The sequence below is a fragment of the Hyperoodon ampullatus genome (genome assembly GCF_949752795.1).
Source record: "Hyperoodon ampullatus genome assembly, chromosome: 17".
NCBI classification, from domain to species: Eukaryota; Metazoa; Chordata; class Mammalia; order Artiodactyla; family Ziphiidae; genus Hyperoodon; species Hyperoodon ampullatus.
Window position 1 is genome coordinate 62,483,021 of NC_136930.1, and position 26,829 is coordinate 62,509,849.

At 44.1% G+C, this 26,829-nt stretch overlaps 2 protein-coding genes across 4 annotated transcripts in view; one reads left to right on the forward strand and one right to left on the reverse strand.

Moving 5' to 3' along the window:
- The window catches only part of ATAD2 (ATPase family AAA domain containing 2), a gene marked incomplete at its 5' end in the record, with an annotated part of 67,952 nt that extends 67,254 nt beyond the window's left edge, over positions 1-698 (reverse strand). For 2 of the 3 annotated variants that reach the window (XM_079722615.1, XM_079722616.1), the window contains one exon: positions 516-683. In XM_079722615.1, the coding sequence (XP_079578741.1) occupies positions 516-683 (168 nt within the window). Of the gene's footprint in view, positions 1-515 lie in introns of all 3 variants that reach the window. The other variant, XM_079722617.1, reaches the window with a different exon arrangement.
- An 11,102-nt stretch (positions 699-11,800) lies between these two features.
- On the forward strand, positions 11,801-24,959 carry NTAQ1 (N-terminal glutamine amidase 1; the record flags this gene model as incomplete). Its single annotated transcript, XM_079722203.1, has 6 exons — positions 11,801-11,889; positions 13,506-13,605; positions 14,390-14,440; positions 18,851-18,999; positions 19,621-19,745; positions 24,850-24,959. 6 exons carry the CDS (start codon positions 11,801-11,803, stop codon positions 24,957-24,959), a joined length of 624 nt encoding a protein of 207 aa, XP_079578329.1.
- Between the last annotated feature and the right edge of the window lie 1,870 nt (positions 24,960-26,829).

Sequence of the window (26,829 nt, forward strand, 5' to 3'; positions counted from 1 at the left end):
AATGAAGGTCAGGGAACCTGAGTTACAATCTTTCTATCCCCCGCGGCCCCTAAAACACTTGTTATGCATACAAGAAGCGCTCAGTAAATACGTGTGGCTCGCAATCGCTGCAAACCTAGGGCGGGAGCCCGGGCGACTGGACAGGGAGGTGTGTGAGGTCGGGGGCGGGGCAGCCCCAAACCGAGATTCGGCCTCCAGCTGCACTTCGGCTGCGGAGGGCTCCGGTTTCCTCTCGAGTAAAAGTGGGTGGTAACGCACCGCTCACCCTCCCGCAGTCAGTCCATCTCTCCACCCGACCCACACCCCTCCGGGGCTCGGATCTTGAGAAGCCTTCCATTTTACTTGTCCTCGACAATACTCCTCCCAACCTACCTCCCTCTCCTTCCTCCACCCCCAGCCAACTGTCACCCGGACCGCCGGTCCACCCACCCCACCATCCTGGGCCCCAGCGGGCAAGAGGCCGCCGGCAGTCCCCCAGGCCCGGCCCGAGGGGCCCGCTCCAGGCCGGTACTCACGCCGACGGCGGCCACGGTGACGGCGGACTGCTCAGCGGCGCCGGCCGAGCGGAGCCGCCTCCGGCCGATCTGCTTCAGGCTGAGGAACTCGCTGGACAGGTCCAGAGAGTCCGTGGCCGAGGCGGCGGGGTGGCTGTGCAGCTCTAGGCTGCTGCGGAGGACCACCATCTTCTCTCCTTCTTCCCCTGAGCGTCCACGGCGTGGGACGCACCCGATGCCCGGCAACAGCCGCTCAGGCTCTTCCGCGCTCCGAATTCTGGCGCCACAAGCCCCGCGCCGACGGCCGCAGCGCGCGCGCTCGGAATCCCTCCGCCGCCTGTCCCTCCCACTCCGCCACCCTATCACGGCGGGCTCGAAACTTCCCTCCCATCTGTAGAGCGAAGGACTTTGGGCCGAACTTGAGGAGAATCCACACCGACAGTGTCGAGGACCCAAGCGGACAGTGACGTGAGAGCACTCTCTCCTTTTTCTTAGATAGTGCCGGCTCGCAGAGCTCGGCGGAGGGAGACGGCCGGTAGTGGAGCGCGGTCCCGTTTGGAATTTTGGCGCGTGGACGCCGTAGGGGGAAGGGAGGCTCCCGGCCGCTGTGATTGGCTGGCGGGGCCTGGAGGCTCCTCCCCGCCCCTCCCGACACCTGCCCTCGGCTTCCCGCCACGCGGGATTCAAATGCGAATTACAGAGTCCTTGACTGGAGGGGGAGAAAGCACTTGGGCTTTTGACAGGTTTTGACTTTGATTCTTAAGAACTTAACCCAAACAAGTTAAGCGAAAGAGAGGTAAAAGAGAGCGGGCAGAGTATTATAGTTAAAGCGCAGGTTCTGTACCCAGCCCCAGCAGATCCCGCTATCTTGAGCAAATGATTCACTTCGCCGGGTCTTAATTTCCTAATCTGTGTATTACCTCTAATTACAATACCTGAGGTTCTAAGATTTTATTATACCTTAGAACCGTGTCTGCACATAAATGTTTGCCAACATTACAGAATTACAGAAGATGGCTTCTCTAAAAAATTAAAACAGTTAACGTGACTACTTTGAAATAGATAGCAACATGCTGAATGATCAGAATGTGAGAGGAGCCCTAGTGAAACAAACAAAAGCTATTTACTGATTTGGATAACTACATTTCCTTAATTCGACATGTATTAAATATTGATTGAGCATCTGTTATGTGTCAGGCAGTATTCTAAGCACTGGGGATGCAGCTGTGAACAAAGAGAGCAAAAATGCCCTCATGGAACTTAAATTCTGGTAAAAGGAGAAAGACAACAAACTAAATGATCCGTTTGTTAAAAGGTAGTAAGTGTTAACAGAGAAATACAGAGTAGGGAAGGTGAAGGGAAGCGTGCAGTTTTAAACGGCGATTAGGGAAGGTCTCACGAAGTGTAAACAAAGACCTAAAGGAGGTTAGGTACATCTGGGAGAAGAGAGATGCAAGCAGGGGGAAGGAGAGGACAGTGGGCCGACGAGATCAAAGAGGAAAAAGCTGCTAGGAGCCGATCCTGCAAGGCCTCAGCTTTCAGGCTTTTGCTTTTTATTATGAGATGAAAAGACATCACAGGGTTTTGAACAGAGGAGTGACTTATTCTGACTTTTTGAAAGAATCCGTCTGGCTGCTGCATGGAAAATGTAATATTGGGGACAAACTTATGCTTAAAAAAAATTGTTGTTAATCTGAAATTCAACTTTAACTGGTTGTCCTGTATTTTTATTTGCTAAATCTGGCAACTCTAGTTAGGAGACCACTACAATTATCCAGGCAAGCGATGACATGACACAGACCAGTATGAGAGCTGTGGAGGTAATGAGAAATGGTCAAATACTAGGTATTTTTGGAAGAAAGAGCCCATAAATTTGCTAATTAATTGGATTTAGGCATGAGGGAAAGAGAAGAGTCAAAGATGACTCCAATAGTTGGTTGCTTGTTTGTTTGCTTGAGCTAATGGCAAGATGGAGCTGTACCTAACTTAGAGAAGGCTCTGGCTAAAGCAAGTTTGGAGGGAATATCAGGAATTCCTTTCCATGCACATTTAAGATACACAAGTTACTATATATTCAGCACTTAAAATTTGGCCTGTTAAGAGTTTGAAAAAATTATATTTACCTCAGCATTATTTATAATGTCAAAAAGCTGAAAACAACTTGAATGTCCCTCAGTGGGACCTTAAGAAGAATTGTTATTAAAAATTATGATGCAACTCTGTGTTAATTTAATTATATGGAAAGTTGTGCACAGTGCATTGTAACTTGTTAAGAATGTACAAAGAAATAGATACCATACAGTTACATCTTCGTTTAAAAAAAAGTATATGTGTATACTTGCATTGGAAAAACCCCCAAAGAAACTACAACAAAATGTTAATGTTTAATTTCTGGATGGTAATAGTATGATTGTGTGTAGTTTCTCTGTACTTTTCTCAATTTTTCCGTTTTTTTTTTTTTGCACTAAATATGTATTACATTTACAATAGGGAAAAAAAGCTTTAAGGTGATTCTATAGGGGGATGGTGGTGGTGGGATGAATTGGGAGATTGGGACTGACATATATGCACCAATATGTATAAAATTGATAACTAATAAGAACCTGCTGTTTAAAAAAATAAATAAAATAAAATTCAAAAAGAAAAAAGTATATGTGTACACTTGCATTGGAAAAACCCCCAAAGAAACTACAACAAAATGTTAATGTTTAATTTCTGGATGGTAATAGTATGGTTGTTGTGTAGTTTCTCTGTACTTTTCTCAGTTTTTCTGATTTTTTTTTTGCATTAAATATGTATTACTTTTACAATAGGGAAAAGAAAGCTTTAAGATGATTGTTTAGGGGGATCGTGGTGGTGGGATGAATTGAGAGATTGGGACTGACATATATACACCAATATGTATAAAATTGATAACTCATAAGAACCTGCTGTATAAAAAAATAAAATAAAATTCAAATATATATATATAAAGATTGTTTACCCAATATAAATGAAAGCAGAAAGAACAATATTTAAAGTAGCATAGTCTACCATTATGGTATGTCCACTTTTCTTTAAGCATATTATACATCAATAAACATTTATGGAAAGAACTTCCACCCAAAAGGCATATACATTTGTGATTTTGTTATATATTACCAAATTGACCTCCACAGAAGTTATAGCTGTCATTTTGGTTTTTAGTTTAGTTGTTTTGTTTTAGGATGTTAGAAATATTTTATAATATCTTTTTTTTAACATCTTTATTGGAGTATAATTGCTTTACAATGGTGTGTTAGTTTCTGCTTTATAACAAAGTGAATCAGTTATACATATACATGTGTTCCCATATAGTTTTTTTAAATAAGCAAAGAAATAGAAATTTCAGAACACCAAGAGATGGAGCCAGCCAAATGGTTTTCTTTGCTCCTTTACTCTCTCCAACAACATTAAGAATTACCATACTTGCTTCAGCCTTTAGTTGTTATAGTGGGTTGATCTGTGTACCTCAACAGGATACATCCAAGTCCTAAACTCTGGCGTCTGTAAACATGACCTAATTTGAAATAGGGCCTTTGCAGATGTAATTAGGATCTTGAAATGAGATCATCCTGGATATACGGTGGACCCTAAATCCAAGTCTGGTGTCATAAGAGAAAGGAGAGGAAGATCTGACACACAGACTCACAGAGAAGAAGGTCATGTGAAGATGGAGGCAGAAATTGGAGTGATGCATCTGTAAGCCAAGGACTGCCAAGGATTGCCAGCAACCACCAGAAGCTTGGAGAGAAGTATGGAACATTCTCCCTCAGAACCTCCAGAAGGAACCAGCCCTGCTGACACCTTGATTTCAGGCTTCTGGTCTCCTGAACTGTGAGAGAATAAATTTCTGAGTGTGTGTGTGCATGTGTGTGTGTGTGTGCATGTGTGTGTGGCAGGGGGGAGGTTTAAGCCACCCAATTTGTGGTAATTTGTTACAGCAGCCTTAGGAACTTATAGAATTGGTCTGGAATTGGTCTTTGGCAGGTCATTTCTTTCTTTTGCTGAAGTCTTAGCTATTGTCGACAGGAATGTCTTGATGTAGGAAAAGAGGGGCAGTAGAAACTGAAGTTCTTTCCCATACTCGCTGCCTTCCTAAAGAGGGTCAAGGGCTTCCCTGGTGGCGCAGTGGTTGAGAGTCCGCCTGCCGATGCAGGGGACACGGGTTCGCGCCCCGCTCTGGGAGGATCCCACATGCCGCGGAGCGGCTGGGCCCGTGAGCCATGGCCGCCGAGCCTGCGCGTCCGGAGCCTGTTCTCCGCAACGGGAGAGGCCACAACAGTGAGAGGCCCGCGTACCGCAAAAAAAAAAAAAAAAAAAAGAATACTCCTAAAGAGGGTCAAGTGTTCTTACCTCACACGTGACAGAAAAGAGGCCTGAAGTAAGAGCTAATCATAATTCATTACCTCATTTGAGATGAGGTCATAGGTGGGTCCCTTTCTGTTTAGTAACGAAAATAGAAAGTAAACATCAGTTTGACCAGGATTTCTTTCAAAAATGTGGTATATCTGACCTTACTTAAATTTGATAGCTAATCTCATTGATTTCACATGAAAGAGGAGAAAATCATTAATCCCATGGAGGTGGGGGTCATAGTTGACATTTTCCATTTTTTAGCTACTCTGAATTTAAACAGACACCTCTCCTACCTGAGAGATTTTCTCTTTGAGTGGGTTTGGGTTAGGCAGGGCCCACCTCTTTCAGTGGAAATCCTACAGGGACGGATACTTCATTTCTCTGTTAATCTGGCAACTAGGGCTCAGGCATGTTACCTCATCTCAATCAGTAGGTTGCTCCCACCTGGGACATGCATTACGTCTTGAAGAAGTGACCCAAAGATGCAGGGGCAGAGATTATTCTTGGTGGCAGCAGCAGAGGGTACAGAGGCGGGAGCATTTAATGGTGGCATTCTCACCAGCTGATTTTTGGATTGTTGGAGCATTTTATCAGTGTGACCTGGCTGTGCTTCCTCCCCCCCAAGTCCTACCCAGACTCCCTCCTCCCCATTCTTCTAGTAAATTTGACTTCCTGTTTAAGTTAGCCAGAGATGGTTTCTGTTGTTTACAGTCAAGAACTCTATCTAGTATAGAGGCTTCAGGTCAGAAAAGGGAGTTGTACCAGTGGTTTCCTTTTTTGTTTGTTTTGTTTTGGTGGCGTGCGGGATCTTAGTTCCCTGATGAGGGATCAAACATGTGCCCCTGGCAATTGAGGTGTGGAATCTTAACCACTGGACCACAGGTCCCTTACCAGTGGTTTCCTATAATGGACACTGCCATGTCAGACAGATACCCCTATCAGATCTGGAGGATGGAGGACCAGAAGAGGGGGTATGTTGGCACAGGAAGTGAGCCAGGAAGACACATCACAATTTTATGATGTGGTTTTCAGACTTTCCCTCTTTATCAGCCTCCCCTGAATATACTTCCGTTTCTCAATTTTCCCATGTAAGGTGTGGTACACAGCCCTCAGTCTAATACCACAGGCATGGGCCCTGGGACTATTGCCTCCCTCCCACTGCATTCTAAGTAAGATTAGTAATCATAGTATTGCATTCCAACCCAGCCCAACTCCCCACCCTCAATGATGAGGTGCTTCCTCCCGCCGCCCCAGAGCTCACATAGCACATTGCTGCCTTAGCATTTACTGCCTTATGTTGAAGTTATCCCTTTAACACGGGAAAGTAGTAATCAGATAAATGCAAAATAAAATAACAATGGGAATGCCAGGTTTTTTGCCTATATTTTTGTTTTTTAATAACAATGGGATATTGAGATATACGCTTGTTTCTTAAAAGCAGTATAGCAACATGTATCAAGAGACCCGGAAAATATTTAAAACCTTTGGCCCAGGAATTCCACTTCTAGGACTCCCTCCAAACATAAATAATTAGAGGCATGGACCAAGATTTATGTACAAAGATGTTGACTGCAGCCTTATTTATAATAGTAGGATCTGAAAACAAACTAAATGTACAACCGTAGGGGAAAAGTTGAGTGAGCAATAGTCTGTCCATGTAGCTTTTTATACTGATGTTGATAAACTTGATTTTTTAGAAATGTTTTATTAAAAAATTTGTTATTAGAAAGTAACCCATGTGAAAAATTCAAGCAGTACAGAAATGTAAAAAATAAAGGTACAAGTCACTCTGTGTGATTGCCATGAGGAAAAAGAAGTTTTCTCTTTCCACTAGGGTTGTCAAGCCTGGAAAGAACAAAATGGGGCTGCCAGCAGCCATCCTCCCACAGCAAGAAGGGAAGTGACCTCAGAATGAAGCCAAGCACTGAGAAGCAGACAGAGAGTGGGGAGCAAGAAGGCCTGGGGAAGTGAGTTCTGCTTCTGGTCCCTTGAGACCCTGGTTTCCGCAGCTCATCCTTTTACTGTGAGGGCCACTTCAGTGTCCTTCCCGTTCAATGGGCTAGTAAACAGCCTCTCTTCCCTTGACTTTTAACTTATTGAGTCATGACTAGTATAACTGGGACAGCTGCTTTGTGGGAATCAAGTTATACTCTGTTTGTGCTATAATCCTATTCTAACGATCAAATAATTCTTCCAGCAACATGAAATGAGGTCCATTTGGCATGAAGTGGGCTTGGCAAACCAGTAGAGGCCTCTAAATAATCACCTTTTTTTCATGGTCACAAATCATCCTGGGACTAGACATCAAGTTCATCAGGGTATACTGTCTGGAATATATGTATTTTTCCTTTTATGAAACTGAAGACAGCAACTATTCATATTTAGTCTTATGTTATCTCTTCCAACATATTTTCTCAAAGATCCTTAAGAAAGGCTTTGGGGTCATAATCTAAAGCACTATCAGTATGCTAGAATGTAACTCATTTGAGTCTAAAGATTTTTAACCCATTTAAGGCAACTTGGTGATTTCTACCACCGCACCTATCTTGGCTTTTAATTTCTTCTTACTGCTATTTTCTTTGTTCTTTACAGCTTGAGGATCATTTTCTTTGATAGAAAATGCAAGCAAAATAGACAGACATTGGGTATTTCTGTGTTCTTTCAGTTGTCTGATCATTATCGTATCATGTGGTCTCAAGCAGTGGGATTATCTTTCTTTTTCTTCTAGCTCTTAATATTGATCATAAAATACCCCCTCCCCCAATAAAAAACAAAAGCCCTTTTTGCTATTAAACCTGACTGTATTGTGTGCTGTAGACTTCCTGAATCTCCCCTTTCACATCCATGGTCCTTTTTAATATTTTCCTTTGTTATGTGTTCCTCCTCCAAACCCCTGCCCTTTAACATCCTGATTTCACTGGATATTGGCTTGTGTGAGTGCATCTCTTATTTCTTCCACATCCAGATCACTGGGATTTGTAGGTCAGAATCTGGGTCTATGCACCTCCTACTCCTCTGAAACCATATCCTTTTTTATAGTCTTTACCATGAAATTGTATGTATTTTAAAAATATGATCTATTTTTTTCCAATTTAAAGAGTAATCCCTGCTTATGAGACAAAGTTTAGAAGCATAAAGAAAGCACATGATGGCAGAGACTGCTGGCTCTCTCAATATTCATTCCCTCCTTCTGCTTGACATACTCAGATGTTAGCTGGGCTGCCCAAAATAAACCCTACATTTCCTAATCTCCCTTGCACCTGGGTGTGACCTTGTGGTTATCTTTTAGGCAGTGGAATGTGAGCAGAAGTGATGCGTACAACTTGTGGATTTTGTTCTTAAACCTTCCGCTCCTGCTTTTTCCTGATTTTGCTGGCCAGCATGCAATTATAGCACATATGGTGGTGAGCATTCTTGAAATATGTGGACCAGGGCAACACTCTAGATACGGCTTTCCATCCAAATCTCAGGAGCCTGTGTAACAGACACTGTGGAGACACTACATCAGCTCTGGAATGTAAATGTTCAGGGTGTTATATGAGAAATGCATTTGTATCTCATTTAAACCACTACATTTTTGAGTTTCTTTGTGACAGTAACCTCACTTGTATCCTAATAAAACAAAGTCATTAATTCAACAAGGATTTATCCCAGGCACAGTGCTTATTCTCTGTTCACAGAGAAATATAATAATAATCATAACTGCAAAACTCTGTAGTTGTTTGCTACATAGGGTACTTTTGTTGTGCCAGGCACTATGCTTTTTGCACAGATTAGTTTATTTAATGCTTGCTACAGCATCATTAGGTAGACACTCGACTTTTATTATTCTCATTTTACAAAGAAACTGACAAACAGAAAGGTTGGTGACTTGTCCCAGGTCATACAGGATAGTAAGTAGCTGAGAAAGGATTTGAGCTAGAGACTCTGGAGCTATTATTTTGTCTCACCTCTCAAGACAAGACCGTGTCATGGAACTGCTCATGGCAGAGGTAGAGTCAGGTTGAGTTACTTAAGATGATAATAGTATTGAAGACATATGACTAAAAAGTCATGACAAAACAAAAAAAAAAAGCTGTGCAAAAATGGAAGGCAGCAATGAACTTCCCTGGGAAAAGCTGCAAGTAAGGAAAGCGAAAGAGCACACATTAGATAGAAGATATGTATACCTTTTGCAAAGTTTTAGTGTCTGACGAGTAGTAAGACACTCATTGACAGGAGTATACGGTGTATTGGAGATAATGGAGTGAAATTATACCACAAATTGTGGTTGCTAACATTTTTTTTAATTAAAAATATTATTTATTTGACTGTGCCGGGTCTTAGTTACAGCAGGTGGGCTCCTTAGTTGTGGCATGAGAACTCTTAGTTGCAGCATGCATGTGGGATCTAGTTCCCTGACCCGGGATCAAACCCGGGCCCCCTGCATTGGGAACGCAGAGTCTTAACCACTGTGCCACCAAGGAAGTCCCAGCTAACACTTATTATGATGTGTCAGCACATATTCTAACTGCTTTATATATATAAATTTAGTCAACCCTCATAACAACCCTATGAGGTAGGTGTTATTATCATTAACTTCATTTTAGATGAAGAAATTGAGGCATAGAGAGGTGAGGTAACTTTGCCCAAGGTCACACAAATAGTAAGTAGTAGAACTTACCTAGTTTGGCTTCAAAGTCCTGCAGTAGTCTGGGTCCAATAAGAAGAAACCACATGGTAGGTTAAACAAGGGAATTTGAAGGTCAAGAATTAACTATGATAAAAGTGAACTGTAAGATAAAAGGAAACTATATGGTAACTAGGGCTGAGGGAGAGTATTCAAGGACAAATTTGAGAGGGGTCTGGATCTCGTTGGGTTGGCTACCAGACAGCAGAGAAGTTTGCTGGTTTAGCCAGGCTGCAGGCAGTCTGGAGTTGCTAGGCAAATGGCAGAGAAGCGGGTGGAGGCGAGCAATCACCAACCGGCCCTGTGGGGAGCCATAGGAATCTGGGTGCCAGCAAGGACAGAAGGCCTTCAAGAGGCCTGGGGGGAATACTGGGGTGGGGGGGCGGAAGGACTGCTCCGTGTGTGACCCTGCCCCCAAAAGTCTTGCTGAAGGACAATGGGCAGGTGGTTGCCTGCAGGCCTCGCGGGGCTCTGGTTTCTGTGTCAAGAGGGCTGCATACAGGTTATTGCCAGGCTGAAGCTGCAAGGTCGCAGAAGGACCGAGTTTGGGCCTGTGGCTGGAGCAGACCCTACTGGATGTTTTCATGATCACACTCCTAACTCTGGTCCGGTCTCTCCTAACCACACTCCTAACTCTGGTCAGGTCCCAGAAACTGCAGGAAGCTTCTTCCTCCAGCGAACTTAACTGAGAAGGCTTAACATCGTGCTCACTTTAAAGAAGAAATGCTTAAAGGAATTCCGTTTTTTATCACAGAGCCTATGTTGAAGTATGTATTTGGACCTGAGAGGCAATACACTGATAACTGACACAATGACTTATGTTCAAAGTCTTTAGGACTTTTGGGCTTTACAATTCATGAGGCTGGGAGAATCTAAAAACCAATAAAATAAACTAACAATTTAAGTTTTTATAATGGGAAATACCCTGATCAGCTATATATGTCACTTGCAAATTTAAACATTCAGAAGGATATAAGTCTAAAGTGAAAGTCCTCCATGCCACTCATTAACCAGAGATAAACATTTTTTTTTTTTAAGTTTTTTCTTTTTGGCTGGTTTGGGTCTTCATCGCAGCACACGGGTTTTCTCTAGTTGTGGTGCGCGGGCTTCTCATTGCAGTGGCTTCTCTTGCTGCAAAGTGCAGCATCTAGGCGCGCTCGTGGGCTCTAGAGCGCAGGCTCAGCAATTGGCGCACGCAGCGATAAACACCTGCAACAATCTGCTGTCTTTCCTTCCAGACTGCCAGCAAATAAACAAATATATGATTAACACAAAAAGGATATCATGAGAACCCTCTCAAAACTGTTCTTACTATGTTAAAAAAATCAACATACCTTTCTGAGCCAATATATTTGGAATTAACCCCCCAATCATCCTCTCCGCTTCCCCCCCCCCAACCAAACTCAAACTAAACCTTTGTTTTTCACACAGAGGTCCTGTTATTTCACTTGCACACGTGGAGTCTTCCGAGTCTCATCTGCCACAGCCGGCAACAGGTTACAGGGTCTCGGACTCCTCGGAGACTCATGAAGCACCGTTTACCAACTCCAAGCGCTCCCCTGACTCGTGTCTCAAGCGGCCAGCCGGTGACCCCCTTTTCCCCCACGCTGACTGCAACCCAGCTGTTCCCCAAACCTCCAGCAAGCCTGGCGCCACAGCCGCTCTAGGACCACGTGCCTCCCCGCCCCGCCCCTGGCCCCACCCCGCCCCGCCCCTGGCCCCACCCAACTGGCGGGGCTTCGCCCACCAGGAACCATGCAGTCCCCCTCGCCCTGGGCTCCGCCCACTGTGAACCCACGCCGCTCACCCAACCCCGTATCCGCCTACGCCGCCCTGGCTCCACCCTCACGGTACCCCCACTGCGCGCCTCGAGCTCCGCCCACCTCGTCCCAAGCTTCGCACGCCGGGACTTTGCGTCGCTCGCCCCGCCCAGGCTCCGCCCAACAGGACGTGCCCCACCAACCCAGGGCAGCTCGCGTCCGCCCACTGACCACGCCCCCCACCCCCGCCCCGGCTCCACCCTTCCGGAATCTGCAACGCGCGTCTCAAACTCCTTGCGCGGGGATCCTACGCTTTCGCTCGCCCAGGCTCCGCCTACCCTGCCCCAGGCCCCACCACCCGGGGACGCCATCAGCGGCCTCGAGCTCCGCCCACTCCGCCCCGCGAACCCGCGTTGCGCGTAGTGCGCCGACGCCTTCGCCGAAGCTCGCCCGCGGGGCTCGTCCAGTCCGTCTGCCTCAGGCGTGTGCCGAGGCCCGCCATGGAAGGGGACCTCTCCGCCGCCGCAGCCGCCCACTACCAGCCGGCCAGCCCCCCGCGGGACGCCTGTGTCTACAACAGCTGCTACTGGTGAGGGGGAGCGAGGGTGGCTCCCGGCATCTCTCTGGCCCGCTCGGCTGCGGCGTCGCAGCCGAGCCCCGCCTCTTCCCGGCCCCTCCCCGGGGCCGCTCTGGGCCTTGGCTGGCGCGTTTTCCGGTTTGAGGGGAGGAGGGAGTGGGAGTGGCAGCCCTTGTTCCTTGAGTCGAGCGTGGGCGTTTGGGTGGGTGGGTGGGGGGTATTCGCCAGGAGTGGTAGGGTTGGTGGTGCGTTACTTCTGCCCGGCTCCTTTCGCTTGGACGTTTGTCAGCAGATCTCAGGGCTTGGGCGGCCAGGAAGGGGAGTTGGAGGCGGAGGGTGGACCGCAGAGAGCCTTTGGAAATTATTCTGCTGAAGCCTCCGTGGTTTCACACTGATGTGAAGGTCATCTTAATTTTGGAAGAGAATGAAACGGCAGAGATCTTACAGTAGCATTCCCAAGATCACCCAGCTAATAGCAGCCCGGAATCCAATTCAGGCCCTTTTGTACCAGAAACCAGGATCTGATCCGCCGTGTCGTCATTATAATAGTGGTTACATTTACACCTAGCACTTGATATATGCCAAGAATTGTTCTGAGACGTTTATGTAAACGAAGTCATGTGAGCCCCACAGTTACACGAGGAGGTCGGTACTGTTGTCCCCATTTTAAAGGTGAGCACGTTGGAGCACAGAGGGATGCAAGTAATTTGCCTAAGGCCACATAGCTTGTGAAGGAAGGAATGGGGATTTACACGCAGAGTTTGGCTCTGGAGTCCACCCACTGTAGCCCTGTTCTAGGCCACCTCTCTGGCGGAATCACCACTCTTATCTTGGTCCTTTTCATTCCCACACCTACCTTTCCCTTGCTTGAATAATGACTTCTAACCCCACTTTCCAGCCCCTGCACGAAAAACCTTAGGGTCCTCTAAAACTGCCTTTCCTTCCTTCACATGGTCACCAAAGCGATGCTAGGAAGAGCTCACCATTTGTTCAGCTCTGACTGCTTGTCAGGCCTAGTGCCAAGTACTTCCATCCATGCTTAGGAGATAGGTCTTTTGTTATCATTCTCCTCATGAAAAGACTGAGCCACAGAGAGGCCTGTTGTTTGCCCAGGGTCACACATCTAGCCAGTGGTGGTTCTGAACCTGGAACCTCTGTAATGGTGGAACCGTGCTTCTTCTGCACTTTACTCCTGCCCTGTCTCCCACCTCAGTCCTGTTAGTTCTTGTCCGTAACATCCATTCATTGTTTTTTTTTTTTTTTTTGCGGTACGCGGGCCTCTCACTGCTGCGGCCTCTCCTGTTGCGGAGCACAGGCTCCGGACGCACAGGCTCAGCGGCCATGGCTCACGGGCCCAGCCGTTCCGCGGCATGTGGGATCTTCCCAGACCGGGGATCAAACCCGTGTCCGCTGCATTGGCAGGCGGATTCTTAACCACTGCGCCACCAGCAAAGTCCCTTGCTGGGGATGTTTTTGAGACGGTTCAACTGTTAGCCAGTTGTTGGATGAGATGGTGTTTCAGGTCTCTACCAATTTTTTTAAATGTCATTATCAGTCTTTTGTGCAAATTTGAAAGACATAGAGTGTTCTTGTTTAATTATATTGATTAAACAATTACTTTATTTCAGTGAAGAAAATATTTGGAAGCTCTGTGAATACATCAAAAACCACGACCAGTATCCTTTAGAAGAGTGTTATGCTGTCTTCATATCTAATGAGAGGAAGATGGTAAGTTGGGGAGTGATTGTGGAAATTTAGGATTACGTTAGAAGCTAAATAGACCATGGGTTTAGCACTGTTCTAAAATGTGCCTTATAAAATACAGCAACATTTTAAAGTTTGTTTTTGAATGAGATTTTTTCCCTACCAGGACATGGTTGAGTTAGTAGAGCTTAGTCCCTTACTTGCAGGTAAGGAAATATATGATGGTATGTTTATGCAAATAAAATCCCTTTTCTTTAGGTATTAAGTTAGAGCTTTTTAAATTAAACTTAATTTTTAAATTAAGTTAGAGGCACATATTCTCAGGTTTGAAGTAAAGGTTTCTTTGTTTCTGGAGTTTTAATGGAACTGTAGTAAACTTCTATGAAGTATTAAGAAAAGTAAGCCCTTAATATTTTGTAAAGCACTTTTGTGAGCATCATCTTGTTTGATCCCAGTGGAAACCCTGTGAAGTAGTCCAGACAGCTGTCTCCGTTTTATAGATGAGGAAATACAGACTCAGGGAGGTCCCATGAATAATTAAGTGGGAAAGCAAGATTTGAACTTGCCAGGAATTCCAATTCCTAGTTTAGGTCTCTTTCTACTCTCCAGAAAACATCTTGTAATTAATTATTGCTCCTTCATTGTTAAGGACACTTGGAAGGATTTGGATTTCTTCTTATCCATTCATTCTTTCACCTTGATTGTTGGTTGCCTAGAAGTATTTTATTTTTCATGTATGTATTGCTTTAAAGAATTTAGTAGTGGTTTAACTGAAGTTGTGGCTTAGGAGAGTTATTGTATTTTGTAGATACCTATCTGGAAACAACAGGCAAGAGCTGGAGATGGACCTGTGATCTGGGTAAGATGGTCAACACAGACAGCTTCTGATGCAATAGTACTTGTAATCCATGAGTGGTCTTTATGTTTTGGTAGAGCAGGAATAATGGGGCAGTAGAGAAAGACTATGATAATTATTAATAATTTGACTTCTTGACGATAGATGTTATTTGGTCTAAGGTAGAAGCACTCATGGGCATGTTTTCTTTTAATTTTGAAATTATTATAGGAATGATTTTAAATGGCTGATGTAGCAGATACATTTGTTATCTAGACTCTTGTCTATTTAGCACTGGAAGGAACTTGAACCTTATCTAGTCCAGCTGCACAGTAGAATTATCCAGAGATTGTGAAAAATACAGGTTTCTGGGAATTCCCTGGCAGTCCAGTGGTTAGGACTCAGGGCTTTCACTGGCAGGGGCCTGGGTTCAATCCCTGGTCGGGGAACTAAGATCCTGCAAGATGTGCGGCATGGCAGGAAAAAAAAGAAAAATAAAAATACAGGTTTTTGATCTAGTCGATCTAGAGGCTCAGGAATTAGCGTTCTTAGTAAACTTCTGAGTGAACATGACTGGCGTTTGGAAAACATGGACCTGCTCCAACCCCTTCATTTTTCAGGTGAAGAAACAAGCCAAGAAAGGCAAAGTGAATAGCTCAGGGTCATTTAGCTGATCATTGGCAGGGCTGGGTCCTTTCCAGTACACATCCATATGTCACCTTAAACTGGTCCCCTGAAGAATGGAATTGTTTATGCTAAGAAACATGAAGATAAAGTAAAACTCCATTCATGATAATGCAACAAACATCAGGTTTCTGATGCTTATTTAGAATAAGATATCATTTGAATTGGCTTCATTCATTTACTTAACATATATTTATTGAGCGCTTCTTATATGCCAGGCACAAAATAGACTGAAAACCTTGGCCTCATGCTCTTGCTTCCTCCACCAGCAGGGGATCCGCTGCTCTAACATTGAAGCCCCAAATCCAGCAGTGTTGGGTTAGGAGTGCAGCCTGAGTCGGACACATCGGGGTTAAACCCCAGTCCTCCCATTGGTGGGCTGTGTGAGCTGGACAGGTTATTTACGCTCTTTCTTCGGTGTCTTCCTCTGGACACTGGAGGCTTTGGTGAGATAATGCATTTCAGGCATTGTCCTGGTATCTGGTACCAGTGCTCCAGAAGAGTTAGCTATTATTGTTAGCAGAGCTACAATAACCCCAGTTGCGGACTGTCCATCTGCCCTAGCAAACATGCCCATTGCTGAAGTGCTCAGCTGATTTTGAGTCACGATCTTGCTTCCTGTCTTCAGGAAACTCGCAGGGAAAGGACCTGTCCCCCTTTACACAGCAGCTCATGGTGGCTCAGAGTGGGGAACCTTGTTTCAGGAAGTCTCCCCACAGATTTTCTATGTGGAGTAAGTCTCTGGCAGATTGATCTGGGCCTCACTGCTGTTCCGTTGCAGGGAATGGGTAGGCTTCCCTAAGTGGGTAGAGGCACGGTCCCCGAAGGAACAGGCCACTTTCTAAGTGGACGTCTCTGCCTCTAGCCCCACTGGGTCTTTCCCAGGCATTTGGACAAGCTCTGTACCCAGCTCAGAGAGTGAGGCTATTGCTGGAATCTGCATTCCTTGGTTCCCCATCTCTGCCGTGAAGGTGACTCCTAGTTGAAGCCTGCTTTCCCTCTCGAGTTCACCAACCATCTGTTATGTAGGAATATGGAACCAAGCTAGCCAGAAGGATATTCCTTGTTTATGCCTTTTTCTTTCTTTTTTTTTTGGGCTGCGCCTCGTTCCCTGGTCTTAGTTCCCTGACCAGGGGACGAACACACGCTCCCTGCAGTGGAAGTGTGGGGTCTTAAACACTGGACCACCAGGGAAGTCCCTGTTTGTGCCTTTCCACAAGTTGTGTCCTCCTTCTGGGAGGCTCTCCCCTTCAGGCAAGAGGCAGTGACGGCAGCCTTTCCTCAGTGAAACGCTCCTTAACAGTTGCCTGCCTTTTCCTCCCCGTCCACACACCACCACCCCCCCGCCCCGCCTTGGTTGGCTTTTTTTTTTCTTTTTTGTGGTACGCGGGCCTCTCACCACCGCGGCCCCTCCCGCCGCAAAGTACAGGCCCCGGACGCGCAGGCTCAGCAGCCACGGCCCACAGGCCCAGCCGCCCCGCGGCATGTGGGATCTTCCCGGACCGGGGCACGAACCTGTGTCCCCTGCATCGGCAGGCGGACTCTCAACCACTGCGCCACCAGGGCAGCCCTTGGTTGGCTTTTTATAAGGCTGATTATTTACATAGTAGTCTCATTAATTCTCTCAGTCATACTGTGAGTAATACTGCGAGGTAGACACCACAGTTATCTCCGTCCTATAGAGGAGGAAGCTGGCTAGTGGTGGGGCTGAGGCTGAGCCAGGTGACCCCGCTTCAGGCGCTGCACCCTCTCCCACCTCCGCTGAATTACCTCATCATTTCACCGTTCTGCAGCAGTTGACTTGTGTTTCCCACTCGCTTCTCTAGGAACTCCTTGAGGTTAAGGACCTATCTTTCTCATCTTCGTATCTGTATTTTCATAGCATGGTTTCCCACAAAAAAATAGGGAGTACATATTTCAAAAAAACCTGTAATATAGGGTAGAAGATGTCAAGAGAGAAACAGATTTTGGATACGGCGGAGACTGCTTCTGGCAGGGGTGGGAGAAGATCAAAGATGGGCTCATGGGGAAGAAAGCATTTGAGCCGGAGCTTGAGTGATAGACGTGGGGAGAGCGGAGGAGACGGTGGTGCAGATGGAGCCGAGTAACGTGAGCGAGCCTGGGGGAAGGGGGTCGTGGACTGTTAGCGGGGGAGCAGCGCTTAGTTCAGGTATCTGGAGGGTAGGATGCATTAAGGGGAGAACAGGGAATACGCTTTCATTTCTGATGCTGTTCTGCTTTCTAAGATAGAACTGGAGCCGAAGGAAGCACTTTCAGCTCTGATGGTACAACATCTCCTGTCTCAATTACGTTCCCCACCTCACAGGGTCAAATGAAACATCGTTTGAGAAAGTGCTTTGTAAGCTCTGAAGTACTAGAAATGTAAGATGGTATTTCTAACATCGTATTGATGTGATTGAACTTTTTATCTCTCAGTGCTGTTCTCTGTGAGAGCGTTTTTCTTCTGAGGAGCTCTAAGCATCACACTGCCCTCATGTCCATTGATAAACCTCCCTGACATCCCTTCTAGCCCTTAGCTGGTTTGGGCAGTGCCCCGTGTCCGGGAGTGAGAGTGAGAATTCACATGTGCGCTGGGACCCAGCTGTGCAGGAGAAGCTCTCTGTATTCTTCTTCCTTAATGGCTACAGATTAGGGCTTGGCTGACTTAAAAACAATAACAACCACATTTTAAAGTCCTTCCCCTCTCCAGGCTCACCTCAAGCTGTCCCCTTTGTTAATGGTTTGGAGGATATCCTTGTAGACTTTTTTCTCTGTACTCATATGCATGCATGTGTACTTCTGAATGCACACGTCTGTCTTTATATACCCATAAATTTAAAAAATAATATATAATACATAATCTGCAATTTGCTTTTTCCATCCAACTGTGTAACATGGACTTCGTCCAATTTCCACAAAAATTTACCTACTTCTCTTTAGCAGCTGCGTAGGACTCCATCTTATGGCTGCATCGTGGTTTGTTAACCATTCCCCTCTTGGTGGACTTCTGGTTGTTTCTGAATTTTCAGTGTTATAAACAGTGCTGCAGAGATTTGCTTTGTTTATATACCTTTACATGCATGTGGCCATTTTTCTATAGGCTGGATCCCTAGTGGTAAAATTGCTGGATCGAAAGGTGAACATTTAACGTACATAAACATTTCCACTATTTGACTGTTCCCTGTCGCTGGACATTTGGTCTGTTTTCAGGGTTTTGTGTTTGCTTTATTTTGCTATTATAAGGAGGACTGTCTTAGTCTTGTATATGGTTTTTTGTTTGTTTTTAAGCCTTCAACTTTATTTATTTTTTTTAATTTATTTTATTTATTTTTGGCTGTGTCGGGTCTTAGTTGCGGCACGTGGTATCTTCGTTGAGGCGTGTGGGATCTTTTGTTGGGGCATGCGGGCTTCTCTCTAGTTGTGGTATGCGGGTTTTCTCTCTCTGGCTGTGGCGCACGGGTTCCAGAGCGCATGGGCTCTGTAGTTTGTGGCATGCAGGCTCTCTAATTGAAGCGTGCGAGCTCAGTAGTTGTGGCGCGCGGGCTTAGTTGCCCTGCAGCATGTGGGATTTTAGTTCCCTGACCAGAGATTGAACCCGCATCCCCTGCATTGTAAGGTGGATTCTTTACCACTGGACCACCAGGGAAGTCCCTTGTATCTGTTTTTGATGATATATATGCATAATTACTGTAACCTTGGAATATACCATCATAAGGTAACCTGGTTAACTTCAGCAACTTTTACTTCTAGGATTACCATGTTGTCTTGCTTCATGTTTCAAGCGGAGGACAGAGCTTCATTTATGATCTTGACACTGTCCTGCCATTTCCCTGCCCCTTTGATACTTATGTGGAAGATGCCTTTAAGTCTGATGAGGACATCCATCCACAGTTCAGAAGGTGAGGAAATTCAGGTGGATTTACCTACTTTCTGAAGTTGGACCTTGACAATTAGAGTTACTTTGTGTGTTTGTTTTTGCATTGGTTTAGTAAAGATCACGTGTCTTGTCTTCACCATTGTGTTGACGTTTGAGAATCATGTGCTCTACAGAAGATTCAAAATGTTTTAATGTTTTAAAGGTTGTCCATTGTATAAAAGGTTGGCAGTCTTTAAAAATTTGTGTGATGAGATCCAGAACATTTTCCAACAGTCATTTTGGGCATTTCTCTCATACTCTTCGTTTTGGGTGGGTGGTTGGTTGGTGGCGGAGCTGGATGCCTGGCAATGACAGAAGTCAGAGGGCTGTGACAGCAGCACCTGGACATTACGCCTCTGCCCCTCGTACATACACTGAGCAAGTAACAGCAACCAGCTATACTTCCATGCCTTTGTAGTTTGGGATTTCAGCTGATCATTTCTCATGGCGTCTTTAACAGGTATTAAAGCTACATATATATTTGTGTGTCACTAATAGTACAGAAATGCCTGTCTAGTTTTGTGCATGTCATAGAAAATGAGTCTATATGAGAACTGAGTTAGAATTTCAACTGTGATATAAACGAATGTTGGTTTATGTACAGGAAATTTAGAGTGATCCGCGCAGATTCATATTTGAAGAACTTTGCTTCTGACCGATCTCACATGAAAGACTCCAGTGGGAACTGGAGAGAACCTCCTCCATCATATCCCTGCATTGAGACTGGAGGTGAGCCGAGGACGCCCTCTCAGAGGGGTTTCCCATCACTGTGCAGATGAGCGTGTTCCCTTAACCGAGGACAAGAAGTGCATTGTTCTTTGGGTAAGACTCCCTGAGTGGTAAGAGGTAAGAGGGAGTATAGTTCTTATATTTATCAGATTCAGAAATTAAGGCACAGAGAATGGGACCAGAAGGCACCAGAACTCATGGGAGAGGCAAGGCGTGAGGGAGCCGAACCACGACCCCGTTGCTGGAATGTTGGGTGTACCTGCTGCTCGTGCCCTGGACTTGGGGAGATCTGCGTGTTTGTGCCGCTTAACGGTGGGACTAGTAGCGCCTTGCCGTGGTGGGTGTCGTGTGATGGTGAAGGAAGTCCCCAGTGCATCTTTGGGATGTGTGAAATGTTGTTTCACTGGCTCTGTGACAAAATCTGCATTAGAAGGAGGTGAGAGCTAGCAGGTTGTATTGCCCCACTCATCTCATTTATGTGCTTTCAGTCCAATTACGAATTTCTCGAGACTTAAGTAGGTAAAGGATTCTTCACCGTGTTACTATTGTTTGGCATTCACCTGAGTTGGAAACATTATTTATGGTGGGAATTAATTTGCAACGTTGCCATTTATTGGTGAAACATCCCCTCACAAGGATGATACCGTCTGAGTCAAAATGCTCTGTAAGCCGTGAAGGATGCCAGAAAAATAGGACATTAGTGTTCAGAGTTCAGCAGGGGAGAAAGTAAAAAATATATTTGGTGTATTTGAAGTGAGTGAACACTGAAAGAGGATTCCAGCTCTGATTTTTGAGGCTCTCTGTGAAAAGCTCTCATGATTTTTAAAGTTTATATTGGAGTTTCTTTGGGTTCACCAACCTGGTTCCCAGCCTCAGCATTAGATTTGGGATAGCTCAGGTCAGGAAAGGGCATCATGGTTCTTGCTTTCAGTCTCACACACCCTGCTGCACGGCGTGGTCTGGACAATGCTTGCACGGCTCCCCGTTTCTCTTCTACACGTGAGCACTAACACACAGCCTGACATGTCGTGAACCTTCAGTAAACACCACCTTGTCAGCCCCGGTCGTTCCTTTGGGTTTAATGACTACTTCCTAAGAGGTGCCTGGCAAAGGTGCCAAGCTCAGTAGTTGTGGTGCATGGGCTTAGTTGCTCTGCGGCACACGTGGGGGGTGTGCCAACCCCTTCTATGTAACTAGCTCATCAGAGGCCTCCTGAGGTTGACATTGGAACTCAAAAGAATCTGCTCTGAATGTGGGGTAAACATACTGGTTTCTTGTGTAGTAATTTAACCACATGTTCATGTTCTCTCATGTGGTAAATCCATTACTTCAAGCCCTGTATTTATCAAAGGAATGTATTTGAAGTTAGGAGACAGGGGAATTACCTTTAGCTAATTAGTATTGCTTTATTTAAAAAAAAAAAGGTTAAAAAAGAAAAAAAATGGTTCAAGAAGACATCAAACTTTAAACTGATGCAGCTTTGTTTTTTTCATAGCAGCTTTCCTTGGTCCCCTGCATTTAGTTATGGAATTGGCCTTTAGGGCTTAAAATTTAGTACATTTGATGTGTTGCACATTACAATTAAGCCTATACATTTAATAATTTTGGTGGTCATGTGTCTGCAGGCCCACTATTTTCAATTCAGCATTTAGTGTATTTTAAATAAAGGAACTCTTTTTTTTCCCTCCCCTCCCTGAAAAAAGAAGGAAACGGAGATTCACAGTCTTGCAGCCTTGCTCTGAAGGCTTAATTCCAGTACCAGCCACAGATGGTTCAGTTCTTAAGGACATTTCCCAAGTCTTGGGCTGAGTTATAGGGTCTACCATATTTGTCCCCTTCTCTTTCTGAGCCCTTTGCTACCTTTTGTCCGCATTTACCTCTCATCTCCTTGTCTCAGATGACGTGTTATAGTAACACTGGCTAATTTGAGCCCAGCTGGAGGACCAGTGTTATGTAAACAGAAATGTTGTAGTGCCTCTTGGGGAGATTATAGGCAAGTGCTGATTTGTTATACATTGATCTTTAAAAATTAAAAAAATTCTTATTTTATTTTTATATGTTATTAGGTAATGAATGCCTGCAGATCGTAATCATCTTTTATTTACTTACATTAAAAAGCCCTAGAAAATGAATACAGTTGTATTTCGGAAGTTGAGGTTTCCTTTAGCCATTTTTTAAAGATTTTAGCTGACTTACATGGAGTCTGGCATCTACCCCAGGTAAGCAAGAACTTTTGCCCCATCTCTCCTGGGAGACGCCTGTTTTTCCTTTATTTTGGATTCCTTGGTCATTGTGCATCCCTGGCTCTCTGATGACTTCAACAGAAGTCCTGCTTTTGCTGATTATCTAGCTTTTCTTGTTGTAAGGGTGGGAGTGACTCTGCTTCTAGTTTTCTGTATCCTAAGTGCTTACCTTCATTTTGAAAGATATATTTGTTGGGTAATGTATGCTGGTTTTACATGTTTTTTCTTTCAGTTTGTTAAAGGTGTCTCTCTCTGTTTTCTGCTTGCTTAGTTTCTGATCAAGGAGCATGCCATTGTTCTTGTGTTTGTTCCTCTAAATGTAGTGTGTGTTTTTTCCCTGCTCTGGCTGCTTTTTAAGGTTTTTCTCTTTATCTCTCCATTTCAGCAATTTGGTTATGATGGACTGTAGCATAGTTTTCTTTAGGCTTATTCAACTTGAGGTTTGTTAAGATTCTTAGATTGGTGGATTTATAGTTTTCATCGAATTTGGAAACATTTGGCCATTACCTCTTCAAATATTTTTTCTGACCTCTCCCCCTTTTAAAAAAATTCTTGTCCGTCCCCTACATGTATGTTAGATGGCTTGTTACTTCTCTTAGGTCAATGATGTTCATTTTTTTTCAGACTTTTTCTGTATGTGCTTCATTTTGAGTAATTATTTTGTCTGTAAATTTATTGATCTTTTCTTCTTCATTAACTAATTTGCTGTTAATCCCATCCAGTGCTTTTTTTTCTAAATTGTACATATTTTATTTTTTCATCTCTAGACATTCCATTTGGGGCTGATTTAATATCTTCCATTTCCCTCTTTGTCATGCTCATGTTTTACTCTACCCTTTTGAGTATACGGAGCATGTTTATAATAGCTGGTCCTTGTCTGCTGATTCTGTTATCTCTGTCGTTTCTGTCTGTGAATGTTGACTGATTTTTCTCCTGGTGTTGAGTCATATTTTCCTGTTTCTTTGTGTGATTTGTAATACTTGGTTGGGTGCCGGGCTTTGTGAATTTGAGGTACTTTTAAAAACAGTGTTGGAGTTGGTTCTGTCATGCACTTAAATTCCTGGGGGTCAGCTGGATCCTTTCAGGGCTTGGTTTTAGGCTTTTTTTAGTGCAGGTTCAAAGCAGCCTTTAACCCAGGGCTAATTTAGCCGCACTGCTCTGGTGTGACCCTTCTGAGGATTCTACCAAATGCCCATGTGTTATGAGTTCTCTCTACCCTGGCTGGTGGGGACCATGGAAGTTCTGGGAGCTATTAGACTGACTGCTTTATGGTGCTTCTTTCCTGGCCTCATGAGATTAGTCCCTAACCAAAGACTTAGGGGTAGAGGAGTGGGTTCCCTCTGCAAAAATCCGGGACACTCTCTGCGTACTTCTCTCCTCTCCCACACTGTGTCCCTCACGTGTAGCTGCCAGGCCCTCCTGAACTTAGATCTGTGTCTTCCCATCGGCGGGAAACTCCCATGCTGTTTGTGTCCCTGCCTCGGTGCTGTGGTCTAGAAACAGCCCCCCGGGCAGTGGCTGGAGGGATCCTACAGCTCCTGCCCTTGTTTCTCTTTTCTTAGCAGTCAGTCGTGTGTTGCCCATTGTCTGGTGTCTGGAAACAGTTGCTAAATATATTTTGTCCACTTTTCTGACAGTTTATGGTGGAAGTGCAGTTCCCATAACAGTTCTTTGATGAGTAGAAGCATCTCTGTATACACTTAAAAATTTGTAATATGGAAAATTTAAATCATATACAAAACTAGGCAGAACAGTGTATTAGACTTTCAGCAGTTATCAGCTCATGGCTGATATCCCATCCACTTTCCCCCTTCCTGTATTATGTTGAAGCAAATTCCAGATATTATATCCTTTCAACTCTAAATATTTCAGTATGAATCTCTAAAATATAAGGATTAGTTTAAAAAATATATGACCACAATGCCATTATTACATCTAAAAAAATTAACAATAATTCTTTAAAATCAACATATATCTCTGTAGTCAGTGTTGAGATTATCGCAGTTATCTCATGAAGTCATAATCTTTTTTCATGTAGTTTGTTCATGTGAATCAAGGTCCACATAAAACCCCCCCATCGTGCTTGGTTGGTATGTCTCTTTAGAGTCTTTTTTAATATGTAGACATTCCTAGTCCCACTTTTTTTTTTTTTCTTGTAATTTATTTGTTGAAGAAATGAATCTGGGAGAAACGGCCTGGATTTTGCTGATTGTATCTCTTTTGTATCCTCTGTATTTCCTATAAATTGGCAGCTGTATCCAGTAAACTGGCAGTTTGCTTATTTATGCATTTTTTCATTTAACTTTTTATTTTGAAATAACTTTAGACTGCTAGGGAATTGGTTACAACAGTACAGAGAGCTCCTGTATACCTCTTACTCAGATTCCAGGGGGATCTGAGAAAACCATAGTGTAATTATCTAAATCAAGAAAATAATAAATCAGTATGAAAATATTGACACAGTACTGTTAACTTATAGACTTTACTTAAATTTTGCAACTTTTCCCCCTATTTCTGTTTTCTGGTCCAGAATCTAACTCAGGATATTACATGTAGCTGTCATGTCTCCTCATCTCATTCTCCTTCAATCTGTGACAATTTTTTTTTTTCTTCTTTACAACTTTTACCCTTTTGAAGGGTACCGGTCATTGACTATGTATAGTGTCCCTCAGTTTGGGTGTGATGTTTTGTCATGATTAGATTGATGTTATACATTTGAGACAAGAATACCAGAGAAGTGATATTGACCCCTTGTGAAACATTTGAATAATTTTCCCTACTTTTGGTCTTCTGGGTTGTTTTATTGCTGTTAAGCCAGAATTGTGCTTTCAAGTGGACATTTCTTTCATGTATTTTTGTAGATTCCAAAATGAACCTGAATGATTTTATCAGTATGGATCCTGAGGTAGGATGGGGAGCCGTCTACTCACTGTCTGAATTTGTACATCGGTTTGGCAGTCAGAACTACTGAACTTGACCTCTGGATGTAGTGCCATGGAGAAATTCTAGGACGTGAACAATCCACCCCTTCATCTGAGAGAGCAAACGTTATGATGGTACATTTGGCTTGGAATTATGCTTTCCTCTTTTAATTCAATTGAGTTGAAGCATAAGTGAACAAAAGAATAGATAGAAACAATTTTTTTTTGGTATGTCAGGTTGAAACTTGATGTAGTTGCTCAGATATTCCTACTGCTCATTTGTTAAAAAATGTGAAGACTTACGCCAGTAATTGCTTTTGTTATGATAAATGTGTGGAGTTTGTGTCTGTTTTGGATGGTTCATGTCTCTCCAGTTATACTGTAAGCTCCTTGAGGGCAGGGCTGTGGCCCGTTGCTCTGTGAATCTCTAATGCCCATAAAAGGTGCCCGTAAAATGTTTGCTAGTGACTGTGCTGCTGCCTGAAGAGGGCCGACGTTGTGAGCTCAATCAGCAATAAGTATTAGTCTTTCTGGACCATTCATTCTGTTCTTGGCAAAGATTGCAGCCTTCTCAGGCTTAAGTGTTGTTTGGCCTATTTATATATGTTTTTAAATAAAATTGACCTAAATTAATTTTGTTTTGAAGATTTTGTGTCCCTCTTTGATAATCTGGGATACCCGAGAATGTCTCAATTATAGATGGGAACCATTGCTTTAAAATACATTGATCAGTCTTCTTTCCTGAAGATGTTTTGGAAATTTGGCTTTCATCATATAATTCCAGATAAAAGATGTTTGGCATTAAACCAGCGTATAGCACCAGCTCTCATTCACGTCCTCCATGGTTCTGTTGTAAAAATGAGCAGATTTCTTCTCATAGGGCTGTGCAAACTTTTGCTCTTAGATGAGTCTTCTGCTTACTCAGAAACTTCCATTCAAATCCTCTGCCTTGTGCTCTGGAGGGACACCTGCAGTCATTTCCTCAGGAGTCAGTCAGTCAGTCAGTCAGTCTAAGGAAAGACCATATATCCATTTGGCTCGGCTGACCTGGAAGATGCTGGGAGAAAGTGAATCAACTTTGGTAAGAGGAATACAGATACAACCTAAATTATTTTTGTAAGTTAGAGTTAAATATAGACCCTAAACTTAGATAACTTTGTTGAGTTTCAGATGGTCATTTAAAAAGTATGTGACTACAATAAAGAAGATAGATTTAGGCAGGTTGTACCACAGAAATACTTTGCCCTGAGCAAAAAGAATTCAGAGACCCCAAAGGATTGTGATCTGATTTACAAATTGCATTTTTTGGAGCTGTTTTTTTTTTCCTCCCCTGCCAGTTTATGAGCAGGTTTCCAATCTGGTATTCAAAATTATGTCTAGTGCAGACCAGTCAGACAATCTTGTGTGTGTAAGCTTGAACTTTCCAGCCACCTTGCCTTGAAATTGAAAACCCCCTACTTCTAACCAGTGTGATGAGCAAGGTTTATAGTTATGTTAACGTATCCAGTGGCTGTTGTCATGACTCGTTAGAAGCAATAGAGGACATCTGTTATTTCTGCCTACCACTCCTACAGTGCCCTTTGGGGAACTCTTCTTTGTGTATATCATATATCATATATAGTCCTAGTGGCCCATAAATAGAGGCATGTAGCCTAAACCAGGCCAGGGTTGGACCCCACCCCTGGACAAGTCTAGGAATAGCCTGTCACAGTGTTCTCTGGAATTGCCGTATTGACATTAAGAGAGGATAATTCTCTGTCCATCAGGACTGCTGGGCTAGGGCCCCTGGGAGTTTGGGGCTGCTGGTGGGTATCTTGACAGGCACAGAAGAGAGGCCTGCCTGCATAATGCGCCCAAGCAGAGCGGGAGCCCCAAGGGCATTTCCGAGTGCCTGGATCTTTCTTTGCTTCAAACCAACCC